At 47.5% G+C, this 14993-nt stretch overlaps 1 protein-coding gene across 1 annotated transcript in view; it reads left to right on the forward strand.

Annotated features, from left to right (window-relative positions):
- Positions 1-8611, forward strand: part of BAX (BCL2 associated X, apoptosis regulator) — a 12204-nt gene extending 3593 nt beyond the window's left edge. Inside the window, exons 3-6 of the mRNA XM_028701918.2 lie at positions 23-190; positions 2500-2635; positions 2745-2849; positions 4167-8611. Coding sequence (XP_028557751.1) covers positions 23-190; positions 2500-2635; positions 2745-2849; positions 4167-4268 — 511 coding nt within the window. The 3' untranslated portion in view covers positions 4269-8611. The remainder of the gene's footprint in view (positions 1-22; positions 191-2499; positions 2636-2744; positions 2850-4166) is intronic.
- The last annotated feature ends 6382 nt before the right edge of the window (positions 8612-14993 follow it).

Consider the following 14993-nt stretch of genomic DNA (forward strand, 5'->3'; position numbering starts at 1 on the left):
TCTCTCTTGCGTCCTGTGGCAGCTTTATCAGGGACCGAGTACAGTGCTGTGGAGACTCGGGACGTATTGATGCGACAATGGCAGAGCTCGGGGTCTCAGAGTCTGAGGCTTGTGACCCGAAAACCAAGCAGCTGAGCGATTGCCTGCGCCGAATTGGAGACGAGCTGGATGGGAACATGGAGCTGCAGAGGTGCGTTTTACTATCACGTGGGGGCGAGAAACCAGGGTAATAGGCCCTTCTTCCTGGTATTGTTTATCAGCAAATGGGAGTAGAAGCAGCGGAAGCACAATTGCCTTTCTGTCCTCTACCAATTCTGTGCCTCTTTATTGATAGCAAGGGGAAATGCCCATCCCTGGGCTGTGTATGCAGAAGAGGAACTTGCTTTTTCTTAGTTTAACTTGTTAACTGTCCTTCACCATAAGCTCCTGGAAAGATGCGGGATTAAAACAGCACGGGTAGGATTAAAAAAACAACACAAAGCAACAGGAGCACTAAAGCAACAACATCAGTAAAAAGTTACTTGAATCACAAAAAATAAACATTTGCCTGGGGCAGCAAAGAGATTAAAGCATGCACTCAGTGAGCATCTCTGGAGAGGACATACCTCATACAAGGTACCTGCTGCAGCCACCTTGTCTACCTTGTCTAACCTTGTACAGTTGTTATTATACCACTTTAACCAAGCATGGCTTCCCCCAAAGGGCCTTAGGAAGTATAGTTTGTTAAGGGAGCTGAGAGTTATTAGGAGACCTCGTTCCCCTGACAGACCTAAAATCCCCATACATTGGTACCTCTGGTTACAAACTTAATTCGTTCAGGAGGTCCGTTCTTAACCTGAAATCATTCTTAACCTGAGGTACCACTTTAGCTAATGGGGCCTCCCGCTGCTGCCACACCGCCAGCGCACAATTCTGTTCCCATCCTGGGGCAAAGTTCTTAACCCGAGGTACTACTACTGGGTTAGCGGAGTCTATAACCCGACGTGTTTGTAACCCGAGGTGTTTCTAACCCGACGTGTTTGTAACCCGAGGTACCACTGTATTTCTCTGGGAAGAGGGATTGATTGCTAAACCTTCTGGAAGTTGTAGCACTCGGTGGGGATGCTGTTTAGGTTTTGCACTGAATGCAAACCTCGCCACTGGGGTTTGGTTCACTCCGGGGATTCTGAATGAATTTGGACGTCTGCCCAAAATACCACTCCTTTTTATTCAAGGAAGGTTCCCCATTTCCTCTTCCAGCACGACTTGTACTTGGCCGCGTTTAAATCTGATGCTGAGTGCAAGCTGTGCTGCTTCAGCCAAGAGTCAAACCCACCTAATGTTATATGAGGTCTGGTGCTAGACAGGTTAGATGGCCCCACCCACCTGTCAAATGTGGCCCACAGAGGCCAGAATGAACCTGGCTTGCCAGCTGGAAGTGATTCCCCTGCTCGATAAGCATAGATGAAATGCAGTTCTATTCCAAGAACCTCTTGCTGTGTATGTTCGCATGCTTTGAGCACAGAGAGAGAGGGCACACCTGCAAGATCCTCTCCAGGTGATGCAGCGTCAAAAGTGGGATAGAAGGCAGGTTTTGCTGTGATTCCAGCTAGGCTAGGCTACTTCTCCTCCTCACCAAGTGGTTATTGAGACACTAGCTTGTTTTTCATCTTTGACACCTCCTCCCTCTTCCCCTGTCCTTCTGCATCACCCATTCCTGGCTTCTGTTTCTTGGTGGCCCTAGTGTGTGATGAAATGTTTGAGGCTGGCCTAGAGAGAGAACTTACTGCATCACTGCATGGGGCGTTTGAGGACAGACAAGACCAAGTAAAATAGAAGTGTTTCCACTCCTTTTTCATGGACATCAAACACTCCTGCAACGGGAGACAGGATGCTGATTAGAATGTGCTTCTGCCCCTTTGGGGAACTTTGTGGGTGGCTTTTGTCCACCTGTAAATAAATGTCCACCTGTAAATAAATGTGTTGGGTTTGTTTGTTTTTTGCCCCCTTGCTTCCCATAACATAGGCTAGGCATCTGGGTATGGTTGCATTTCTTTTCTGGCATCCTCAATTTTTTCCGGGGCTCTTTTCGGAGTGCACATTTACACCCGGGCTCTAATATGCTCTAATTGGGATTTCATGCCAAGGAAGCCGGGTACCCACTGTGGGCCATTTTGCTTTGGAGTAGGGATGGGGAAACTGGTTGACTTTCTGATGTCACTGAACTTACAACTCCTTGACTGCTGCCGATCCGGATGGGGTTGGAGGCTAGAGGGCAAAATTTGGCTGTGTGACTTTCTGATCTCTTCTCTGTGGTTGACTCTCTGCCTTGCCAGATGCATGTCTGCCGAACTTATTAAATGGTATTAGCTTTTTACAGAAGCCTCAGATCTCTCTTTTTTCCCGAGTCTGCGCTGAGCCCAAGCGCTTTGTGGTTTGTGTGGGAGGAAACCTCAGTGTCTTCTCTGCAGCTAGAAGCATGCCTAACCTGAGCTACTCCTTATCCTGTGTCCCCTGCAGAATGATAGAGCAGGTTCAGATGTATCCTCCCAAGGAAGTTTTTTTCCGAGTGGCTGCAGAGATGTTCTCGGATGGAACTTTCAACTGGGGCCGTGTGGTGGCTCTTTTTTACTTCGCTTGCAAGCTGGTCCTCAAGGTGGGTGTGTCATGTTCCCAGCCCCACCCCAGCTGATCTGGCCTCTCCTTCACTGCATCTAATGGCGGGCTGCTCTTCCCTCTTTTCCCCTTTCCTCACCCTTGGGCAGGCAATTTGCACTAAATTACCAGAGCTCATAAGGACGATCATCAGCTGGACCATGGAATACATCCAGAACCATGTCCTGTCCTGGATTCAAGCCCAGGGAGGATGGGTGAGTATACAGTGATGCTTTTGAGCGTGGAAAATCTTAGGCTAGGAGTGGGCAGACCTCAGGCTGATGGAATCTGCTTGGGTTTTGGTGTGTTTTTCCCCACGAGAACCATACCAATCAGGTGGAAAACACTTGGAATGAAGGAACAGAGTGTCTCTGTGTACATGAAGCTCAGCACAGGAATTGTGGTTTCAGTACCAAAAGTGAGCACACAAAGCCTTTAATAAGCAAATACACTCCTGGTTTTCCACAGTGCTTTCTCATTTACAGCGCCTAATTTTGTAGGGTTATTATTATTATTATTATTATTATTATTATTACACCTTAAAAGTGAACAATGGGGAATGAGGAAGCCTTGCAAGGCTGTTGGGTAGTCAGCATGATTTGAGTAGCCCACTTAGTGAGTATGGGTAACAACTTCAGTTGCCTTTCTTGCTGATTAGTTTATCATACCTTAAAAAGCTTACATATTATGGAAATCTGAATATACGTCGCCTTTTGTTGATGTCTTTTTGGTGATAGGAACCAAGCAATCCTTGCGCCTAGATTTTACCTTATGCAGCCCTTCCCCCCCCCCCACCCCAGTCAATACTTTTTTTCCTTTTGACTGATCTCTGTTCCTCCAGGTTATCTGGAGAGAAGAGTACCTGGTTGGGCCAGTGGGGGTGGTGTTGAAGGAGCAGAGGCTGCAGGGCAGTAACTTGTGAGTGGAGAGAAGGTATAATAATAATAATAATAATAATAATAATAATAATAATAATAATAATAATTAATAATAATAAAATTATTTATATCTCACCCTCCCCAGCCGAAGCCAGGCTCAGAGCGGCTAACAACAGTAAAATGATAAAACATACTAAAATCATTTCATTATAAAATTAATTCCAATCAGATTAATGGCAACCATTGGGCTAGAGTTCTGTGAGAATTGCCAAAGGAGGGAGTCAGGCTGTGCCCTGGCCAAAGGCAGTCTGCTGGCATTCCTCCCCCTTTTCTTTTGCTGTTTAAAACTGTACCCCTCTTCTGCCCCTTTCTGCATGTGATTGGAGCAGATCCAAATACCAACACAGGGCTTTTCTCCCGTCACGGAGCATTACAGTTTAAGAACTTGTTAAGAGTCTCCTGCTGGATCAGTCAGTGGTCCAGCACTCTGTTCTCGCAGCAGTCAGCCATATACCTTTGGGAAGCACGCAAGCAAGACCTGAGCGCAAGAGCCCTCTCCCCTCCTGCAGTTGCCATTAGTGGGACTTTACTGCCTCTGACATGTCTCTGCATGCTTTTTCTCACTACTGCCATCCTTTTTTCTTTCCCTTCCAGGAAGGCCTCCTGTCCTACTTTGGCACCCCCACTTGGCAGACCATCGCTGTATTTGCCGCAGGTGTCTTGACTGCCTCGCTGACCTTCTGGAAAATGTCTTAATCCTCAGCCCCCCCACCAAAGGGGGGCCTTTTCATTGTGATGACAAAGTGGGGGAGTCACTTTCCCCCTCTTTTTTTCTAATCAAAGAATGAAAATTGGCTAGGATTTTCCCCCTCCTGTTATGGGCAGGGGAGCCTTTAAAACAAATGCTGTCATTATCTTGGTGCCTTTTTTTTCTTTTTAAGTGCACACCCTTTTTTCACCCAAGGAATGTGTACTATTTGGCTTTGCTTTTTGCCTATCTGTGCCTCTTAGGGTCAGAGGACATGGAGTGTGTCTGGACTATGAAATGAAGGATTTGAGTGGCTGTTCTTGTTTGCTGGAGGGTCTGTCGACGCTGCTGAATTCCTGTTCAGTTTTCGAGGAAGAGGATGACTCTCTCAGGTGGCATCTCTCAAAGTGAAGTGAGACCACTCTAGAAATGCAGATTGATAAATCCTCAAGAGGAGAGAACCAAATTCTTTCCCTACAGAACTTGAGAAATTGTCTGAGCAGATGATAGTGGTTTGGATTTCAGGATTTCAAGGCAACTTCCTGAGCTGGCTAAGAATCAGCACTGCCGAGGAAGTGAATTTAGGCAGAGACTCTGCAGCAACCGATTTGTTTGTTGGGTCTTCGTTTTTCTGTTTGCCTGTCCTTGTTTTGAAGAAACTTCCGTACCTGTTAAAACAGTAGGAATTCCAGAGCCTTGTTTCATTCTACCAGATCCATCTGTTTTTCTAGAGAAAAACTCTAGGTGGTGCTAAAGAGAAGCACTCATGCATATGCCCCAAGTCAAGAAAGCAAGAGAAGTGCTTTTAGAAAGCAATTGCTCTCCAAGTGGAACAGAAGACATTGCAAGAAGGAAATTCACCTGCTTTGTTCTGTCCCCTGGAAAAAGCTTTCAGAGGCTGGAGGGAGCCTTGGTGGCTTAGGAAGCAGAAGAAGTGAGGAGGGCTTGCAGGCTGGGTTTCTGTCTATCCCACAGAGTTTTCTCATCTCTTCTCCGTTCTGTATTTTAATTGATTAATTGTCCTCCAGGGGTTTATTAGGCAAAAAGAAAAGAAGACGAAAAGCACCAAACTGTTCTGGCAAACCTTCCTACTCCATGTGCCAGTGTGGAATATCTTAATCCTACCCGTGATGGGGGCATTTGGCTCAGTGCGGCTTCTCTCCTTTCCCCCACATGCACAATGATAAGGTATTGTGACTGCATATCAGCACATAACGCCCCGTAACCTGTGCTACCGTGCTGGCAGCGCACCTTGAAACACGTGGCGTTTACTTTCTTGCCAACAGGTGCTTGGAAACTTAACTACTGACTGTGAGGGGGCAGAGCTTTTGTCCTTGCCTAGCAGTCTTGGGTGCTGTCTGCCTCTTTGTTCCCCTTTCCTCCAGTTCATCAGTTGCTCATCGTAATGGGTTCTCAAAAATACTTATTACCGGTCAGCATCTTCCCTGATGTTTCGGAGAAAGTTGTTCATGGCAGATGGAGACAGACAGGTGCGGGGCTGTCTGGCACAAGGGGGTGAAGGGTGGCAGAGAGCTGTGCTGCTGGAACTGCTGAGGTATATATTGGGTGGTTTGGGGGCCTGCTTTGCCCCGTAACCGGCAAAGTCCACTTCCTGTAGTCCTCCTCTTAGTTAGACAACCTTTCAGTCACCAAGCCATCCCTCCTGGGTGCCAGGAGAGAGCTGGGTGCATGTGCCCGCTTCGAGGAAGCACAGGGGCTCAAAATAAGGCACAAGTGAATGGCTGGAGCAGTTTGGCCTTCTCAACTGTTTAACTTTGCTGAGGAACCGGATAATACTGCTTGAGACTGGCAAAGAAGCTTCTGTCCCTGATTCCAGCAGCAGATGCTTCTCAGAGGCCATCTTGGGAAGGGGAGGGTGATGGCATACAGCAGAGAAGGGTCCAACAGAGAACGGCATTTGGGTATCTGAGTTGCTGCCTTCCAGATGTTCTGAGCTACCGCTCCCATCCCCCTCAGCCAACAGGGTGTGCTGGTGAGGCACAAGGGAAGGCTAGGTGATTCCATAAGCAGAGGCAAAAGGCTCATGTGGTTGCCAAGGCCTGTGCGGTGTCGGTGGCAAGCCTGTAACCCTCCAGGTGTTGTTGGCTGCAGTTCCCATCATCCTCTGCCATGGGCCAAGGCTGGCTGGGGCTGATGACAGGAATGCAACAACATCTGCAAGGTCACTCGTTCCCCGCAACTCGCGCAGTGCCTCCTGCAGAAAGTGATGCTGCAGCCTATACATCCCTTCCCCCACCCCCAGCTGTACACATATCTGACAGCACATACAATTGGCGCAGGATATGACACCTAGAAGCCCCCAATAATCTTCCTTTACAGCCGTTGGGCAAATCGGTTCAGCCCGGTGTTGCGTCGTGAAGCTGGCGAGGAAACGAGGAGGGGGAAGTTTAAGATTTGGAGCATGAAATATCCCATAGTGGTGTGGGAGAGGCGGGTCAAATGTACTTGAATAATTATATTGGGAGGGGGGATTTTGTTACCTCAGGGGTTGGGTTTGCGGGAGTGTAATGTCATTAAGGGAGGGGCTTGAGTTTTTCCCCATTGGGGTGGGGTGGGGGGACAGACAGGAAAATGCATATTGCTGTTGGGATTGGGATGATGGGCATCTGAAGTCTTATATTTGGAGTCTTTGATGTCATGACTTTGATGGGGATTATAGAGTCTGGAAGTGGAAATGAATTGAACTGGGAGGTTGGGGAGGGGAGGATTCTGAAATAATGGGTTTTCGGTGCTTTGATAATCTCAATATGTGGGGGGTGTTTTTTCTCTGTTTGTTTCTCTTCTAAGGGCTTCTGGGGTATTAAGGAAGCGTGGTTAATTGTGCAAGAAAACGTTGGAGGGTTTAACTCCTGGGTTTAAACATCATTACCTGAAGGGCAGTTCATGTCTGGATAGGTTTTGTGTCAGCTACTCTGCAGCCTTGATTGTTAATTGTGGGTTGCATTACAAATATGCCAAGACCTGTATGTGTGTGTGACCCTGGGTTTGCCCCCTTCTTGGGTATGTGTCTTGCCCTGTATTTCTGTTCCCGAAGCCCCACCCAGCATCATTCTTTATTTTCTTCTTCTTTTTGTGACTAATCTCTTTTTCTACCAGCATCTTCAGCTGTTCTCTTGATGCCCAGTGGACTTGCTGCTCATCTATTTGGGCAAGTGCCAAAGGGGCTGTGGCAAACAACTGCTGAGAGGTTCTCTGGGTGTCCACATTTGCCAGCTAATCTCATGGTGGTGGAGGAGTTGAACACACAAATGGTCCTGCTGGATGGGCTGTCTCCAGTATGGAGGCAGGCACTCGCGCCAAGAGACCAGGCCCACACTATGCATTTCAAGCTCTCTTAAATCATGTTAGAACAGCCATGGCTTCCTCCAGAGAATCCTGGGAGCTGTAGTTTGTTAAGAGTGCTGAGAGTTAAAAGAGTTGCTAGGAAACCTATTCCCCTCTCAGAGCGGTTTAACAATCTTTCTTCCCAAGGAACTCTGGGAATTGTAGCTCTGTGAGGGGGAAAACATCTCCAAACAGCTCTCGGTGCTTTAAACTAGCTACAGTTCCTAGGATTTTTTAGGGGAAGCCATGTGTGTTAAAAGTGGCATAGCATTGCTTTAAATGTATGTTGCAAATGTGGCATAAATCAGTCTCTCCTGCTGAGCAGTGACCTGCTTCTGAAATGGAGGTGAGCTGTTGGCAGAGGTCCTTAAAGCGTCAAGGCCAGCAAGCAGCGGTGGGTCAGCCTTCTCCTACTCCACCCTCACACAAAATCTGCTTCAGGCTGACCTGAGGCCTTCAGCAATGGCTGCTTTTGTTTCAGGAGGGAGTGAGGGGGGTGAAGTGATAATGTTGTTGAGACAGGGGAGACACAAGTCCCTTAGCGAGGCCTCAGAATTTGTCAGTAGGTTTGCCCCCTCTGTGTCTCTGCAGAGTGCCATGTTATTTCATTGGGAAATAAAACATTTAACAGTGCGTATTTCTGTGTTTTGGCATACACTGCAAGAGATCCACAGCCCTGGAGCATAGCAGAGGGTAATAGGCCCCAATGGAGGGTACAGCCAACAGCAATCTCATCTGGCTGCCATGAAGCCAGCCTTGTACTGTAACTTGAAGGGTGGCGGTAGCTGTCTTAACAGTTGAAGTTGATTCACATGTCTCTTTCTATGCAATTGACCCCTTACCGACGCAATAGTTTCTGTACTTTTTTAAAATAAATCAGATTACCCATTTTATAATTTTTTTTAAGAAAAAAAAAGTTTGATACATCTTTTCTGATCTGTTAACTGTGAAGTTACAGTTTTTTGTTGGTGTGTGGCAATGAATTAAAAGATTTTTTAAAATTAAATTGCAAGTCTTGGGAGTTATTCATAAAGGGGGGGAAAGGGTCTGAGGGAGGAAATGACAAGCAAACTGTATGAGTACAACCTGCCAACTGGACCACCAAGGTCCCTGCTGATTTCTGGGATTATTGCCAAAGGCTGCTGGGCCTTGATCTGATCTAGCAAACACTTGCATGTGTTCTTACATAAAGAATACATAATTCTCGGTTCCATTTAACCCAGATTAGTTATGCTTTATCTGTGTTAGATCCTGAGTGTGCATGCTTGCTTGGTAAATGGAAAACCCAAGTTTGGTTTGAGGACTACAGAGATATTACTGTATTGGCCCAAATATAAGCCACACCTGAATATAAACCACACCTGTAAAATTAAAGGGGAAAGAAAAAAAGAGAATACCTGAGGAGGAGCGGGGGCCAAGGAGGCAGCGCCTTCACTCCGGCAGCAGTGCTTCCAGAGGGTCAGCACCACCATGGCTCCCCAAAGGGATGAGAGAGGAGGCGGCTGGTGGGACTCACGCCCCTTGGTAGGCTAAAGCCAGGCAGCAGCTCCGGATAGTACTAGTCCCAGCACACCAGCTGCATCTCCTGTTACTCCTCCTAGAATACCTTCTTGCTCTTTCACCCATGCTCCTCCCTTCCTTGCCGCCTTCTGGCTCCCTCTCAGGGACCCTTTCAGCCTGCCGCCATCTTGGGAGCCCGCCCAGCCGAAACCAGGCAACATCCGGGGACAAGCCCACTCCAAGCCAATTTTGGTAAGGTCACAAATATAAGCCACACTTTTAACTTTTCACAATCAGAATTGGGGGGCGAGGAGGGAGTACGGTTTACCGTATTTTTTTGCCCTATAAGACTCACTTTTCCCCTCCTAAAAAGTAAGGGGAAATGTTTGTGTGTCTTATGGAGCGAATGCAGGCTGCGCAGCTATCACAGAAGCCAGAACAGCAAGAGGGATTGCTGCTTTCACTGCGCAGCGATTCCTCTTGCTCTGGCTTCTGAGATTCAGAATATTTTTTTTCTTGTTTTCCTCCTCCAAAAACTATGTGTGTCTTGTGGTCTGGTGCGTCTTATAGAGCAAAAAATACGGTATACTCGAGCCAATATGGTACAGTGGTACCTCAGGTTAAGAACTTAATTCGTTTCGGAGGTCCGTTCTTAACCTGAAACTGTTCTTAACCTGAGGTACCACTTTAGCTAATGGGACCTCCTGCTGCTGCCGCCACACTGCCAGAGCACGATTTCTGTTCTCCTGAAGCAAAGTTCTTAACCCGAGGTACTATTTCTGGGTTAGCGGAGTCTGTAACCTGAAGCGTCTGTAACCCGAGGTACCACTGTATGAAACAATGGACCATGCAAGACTGCAGCCTGACCACCAGGGGTCTCCCTCCTTCCCTCTCAGTAGGCGGCCGCTAGGGAAAGGACACTTTCTATGATAGCACCCAGATTCATTCATTTTTCTCTCTTTTCTCACCCTCCAGTTGTCAGGCAAATCCTCTGCAGGTATTTTATTCCAACCTGCCCTCTTCTGCTTATAGGGATATGTTGAGCCCTTTAATTTAATGGCTTTATATATAGCTACTGGCTTTGCTGCATTTACCTCTGTTGCTTTATTGTTTCAATGTTGTGTTTTGATTTTAAACCATATTGAGGCTGCTAGTGGCAAAAGGGGACAGACGGGGACACAAATCCTAAACTCTGCTAATTCAGGGACGGGGTAACTCTTTGCCCCAACAGCCTCAGTTCCTTGTTCGCAACCTACTTGGGGTGGGGGGCCAGTACTGGGTGGAGCAACAGATGCTACTCTTATTGCTTTAAGGAAGGCAGCAGCCCAGTGCATGCAAAAATCAGAGGCTTTTTTAATGTATCTCTCTCCACTCAGGCAAGCAAGAGGCATGGTTGCAGTTCAAGGACACTTTCCATCCAGGTAAAGAAGGATGCGAAGGGGAGCAGGCATGGCCCGGGGAGAGTACCGAGGGCCGGACAGAAAGTCCGGGAGGGCCACATTTGGACCCTGGGCCTGAGGTTTCCCCTACCTCAGTCTTGGGCCCCTCACTAAGCTTGTTGACTCCACACCCCTTTCAGCATGACAGAACATGCAGCAGGTCACAGCCCACTGAAACTCCTGGCTGAGGTGTCTGAGCACCTGTTTGCTATGGGGATCAACTGGGGCTGGATCATTGTCGTCTTCTACTTTGCGTACAGAGTCATCGCCCAGGGAGGCAAAGGAAGGATCTTCAAAGTAGGGGTGTCTGCAGTGCCATCCCTGAAGAGTCTGGGGGTGGGTGCTTAAAAGTCGGCCGGATTATCAGGTGGCTTTTGCACCACGACTGTGCCTTCTCATCCCAGTAACCTGACAATTTCTAAATTAACAACACGGAGGCCACACTTGAGGTCCATTTTGACCGAGGAACGTGCCAACAGCTGCATCCCTATCTGTCAGCCATAAAAGTCACTCAGGGGCAACTTGGGGCAGTCACTGTCTTTCGGTCTTGCCTACCTCAGGGTTGTTGTGAGGAAAACACAGACTACCAAATACCACATGGAATCCTGTTCTCACTCACTTTGGAGTTAGTCCCACTGAACTCAGGCTGGCAAACAACCTCCTCCATCACACACCTAACAATGCTTACTCTGAATTAAGTCCCACTAAATTCAATGGCGCTTACTCCCTAGTGATGGAATCTAGGGTGATGTCCTTAAGACTGTCAAAAGCTGCCATCTCTCTCTCTCTCTATCTCTATCTCTCTCTCTCCTATTCACTCTTTTCTTCACACCATTACCCATTTTTGGTGGGAGGAATAAAGATCTTGCCTGAAGAAGAGTTCTGGTGAACTCTAAAGGTTACTCATTACTCTGCAATTTTTGTTACTCATAAAGGTATGCATTGTTAGGAGAGTTATAGTACCTCTGATGAGGGACATATCATGCTGCTTCTGGGGTACTTTGTCCACCTTTCGTCCCCACTCTGCACTCAGCTCTCACCTGTGGCTCCTAGAAGCTGTCAGCATGGGTCAGTGGCCACACCCTGGGAACGGCTTTGGCTGACCAGCTTAATGAGGTGAAGGTAGCCGATGGGTCTCAAACCCTCAGTGAGTTAGGGACTTCCCCTTCATGAAAAGACTGGCTCCAGTGGATTAAGCAGACAAGACCAATAGCAAGTTCCAATGGTCAAGAAGATGGTTTCTGCCCGTGCTGTGAAGGTAAGTGAGGGGCAGATAGGGCTTGTCAACCTGGGAAGGCTGCCCACCTAGAAGAAGGAACACTACAGTCCTAAACCTCTCCTGCCTTGTGGGACATCTTTGGGAGAAGAAAAAGCTAAGGAGTAATCCCTACACAAATCTGGAGTGGAGTCCCTAAAATGGTTAGATTATGCCTTATATGCCTCCTTCTGGCTACTCCAGCAGCCAAACGTATTGTTCTGCTTTCCTTTGGGGCCACACCAGCGAGTCCAAGAGTCTTGTCATTGGACCTCCATACATACCACCCAGGCGTGCGCCCCAGGGAGGTCAATGCTGCTAGTGCAGAGGTTTGACTTCACCCCCAGAGGCACACGCCATTGTCTCTCAAGACAGATGGATGCCAACAACAATAAAAGTATTACACTACTGTTAAGTCTGGCTTCTCTCTACTGAATGAGTTGCAGTATTCCTTTATTTCCTCAACTCTATTCCAGTTCCAGTTGGTTTAACTCACTGGTGGACTGGGCCATGGCCTTCTTAAGGAACCAACTGGCTGCCCGGATCCAGCAGCCGGGAGGCCGGGTAAGTGACATATATGGGCAGGAATCTATAGGGTGGGGGCGTTATTTGGAGTTATAGTCAAGGAGTGGAAGGACTTTTCTGTTTGAAGAAGAAGAAGAAGAAGAAGAAGAAGAAGAAGAAGAAGAAGAAGAAGAAGAAGAAGTATGGATTTGATATCCCGCTTTATCTTTTTTTAAAAAAATAATATTAATAATTTCAGGATTACAAAAAAAGAAAAAGCATAAAGAACAACTACAGTACATGAAGTACATGAAAAGTACATGAGAACAGAAATTGTGCTCCAGCGGCGCAGTGGCAGCAGGAGGCCCCATTAGCTAAAGTGGTGCTTCAGGTTAAGAACAGTTTCAGGTTAAGTACGGACCTCCGGAATGAATTAAGTACTTAACCCGAGGTACCACTGTATATTGTCATGAGTGGGCTAACAGCTGTCTGTCACACATGCACACAGGTGTTAAGGGGAACGTTTCAAGTGTCCTGCAGAAGGAAAGGATTTTTATTCATTCATTTATTACATTTCTATACAGTGGTACCTTGGGTAAGGAATTAAATTCGTTCTGGAGGTCCATTCTTAACCTGAAACTGTTCTTAACCTGAGGGACCACTTTAGCTAATGGGGCCTCCCGCTGCTGCTGCGCCGCCGGCATGCGATTTCTGTTCTCATCCTGAAGCAAAGTTCTTAACCCAAGGTACTATTTCTGGGTTAGCGGAGTCTGTAACCTGAAGCGTATGTAACCCGAGGTACCACTGTACCGCCTTTATCTTCCACTGATCTCAAGGTGGTGAACATGGTTCTTCTCCTCCCCATTTCATCCTCACAACGACCCTGTGAGGGTTAAGCTAGGTTAAGAGATGGTGACGGGCCCAAGCTCATCCAGTGAGTTTCATGGCTGAGTGGGGATTCAAACCCTGGTCCCCTCCAAGTCATAGTCCAACACTCTCCGAGCTACAGATTGCCCTGTCAGCAAATCCACTTGCAGAGCACAGATTAACACCTTTGTCAGCCTCCTGAAATGCCAAGCACCTTCCTCCATATGAACTATAGCTAGCATTGGGGTTGGTTTTTTTCCTGCCATGTTCAGCAAAATAACATTTATCCTGAGAGATTACGGGTTGTAACCCCAAAGATGTCATCTGTTAATGAGTCCAATTAAGGCGATATAGTCCTGGCCGCAAGATAGAAAAGGCCCAACTCAGCAAGCCGTGGGTGCCGTTAGTGGCTTTTAATTAGCAATTAATAACTTTCATGCCTCAGGGCCTCTGTTACAGGCTTTGCTGACTTATCAGTTTGGAAAAAGCATTAGAAAAAGAGAGAGAAAAACAAGTATTCCTTGACCTCTGCTTCTGCAGTCTCCTCACAGCAACCTAGAATTTGAAAATAAAGACTAGGCTGCTGGCCTGCTGATGAGAAACAGGTTGATACCTGAGTTTGTAATGAGGGGCACAGATCAAGATGGAGAGTGCGGTTTGCCATGGGCATGTTGACGCCAGCTAATCCAGTTTGAGCCAGTTTTATCGGCTGAGTGGAAACATGATCCCCTCAGGGCTGGGCCTCACGTAGGCCTTGTTAATTTCCCCATTTATCCAGCCTTCTTGACACTTTACAACCCTGGGTTTTGCTGACTCAATGGTGCTGATGAAAGAGCAGTCAAGCCTTGTGACTGTCACTACACACAAAGTTCATTTGAAAGGGTAGGGGGGGGAAGAAGAGGATCCTCTGCATCTTTGAAAAGGCAGAGAAATCCAGTGTGGTGTGGAAGAAGAGAGATGTCATGGGGCGGTTAAGGGGGAGGATCATACATTGAGATTTGCAGACTCATCCTAAGTATGCTTAATTGCAAGTCCGCCTGAGCCGAGTGTGTGACTTATTTCCTCACGTGAGTGATTAGGGTGGTCACTAGGGACTTGTACATTTTGCCTCTGTTGAGTAGCCAGCCATTATATGTAGTGGCCACGATCCTCACCCCTGATTCCCTGATATCTGGGAGGTGGGTATTCAGGGCAAAGGCAGTCGCTACATGGGGTTGGCGGCCCTTGTGGGGTGCTGGACTAAATGGGCCTTTGGCCTGATCCAGCCACACTCTTCTTATTTTCTACCGAGTTTGAGAGGGTTAGGATGCTGGCTTCTGAATTCTGCGGGTGGAAATCAAGCCAGAGAGGGCAAGAGTTAAAAAGACAGAACTCCTGGGTTCTATGGGAGGAGAGACGATCTGAACCTAAAACTCTAGGCTTCACCAGGGCCCACCAGGACTGAACATATAGGAGAAGGCTGCTATACACAGAGTCAGAACTGGTCCATCTAGCTCAGCAATGCCCTACGCCAACTGGCAGAGGATTTCCAGGATTTCAGGCAGGGAGTCGTAGCACCGTAGAGTTGGAAGGGATCTCAAGGTCACACCAAAGTCAGAGTATCTCCCAGCCCTCCTGGAAGAGCTGGGGACTGAACTTGGGACTTTCTACATGCAAAGCAGGTGTTCTGCCACTGAGCTGCAGACTCCTTTATGTGTCTGATCCCAAGACATCCTGGGATACGACAACAAATTTCATTCACATGAATCGTTTATATGGTGGTACCTTGTTTCTCGAACGGCTTAGTTGTCAAACAAATCGGCTCCTGGACGCTGAAAACCCGG

The sequence above is a fragment of the Podarcis muralis genome, chromosome 13, assembly GCF_964188315.1.
Source record: "Podarcis muralis chromosome 13, rPodMur119.hap1.1, whole genome shotgun sequence".
Classification (NCBI taxonomy): Eukaryota; Metazoa; Chordata; class Lepidosauria; order Squamata; family Lacertidae; genus Podarcis; species Podarcis muralis.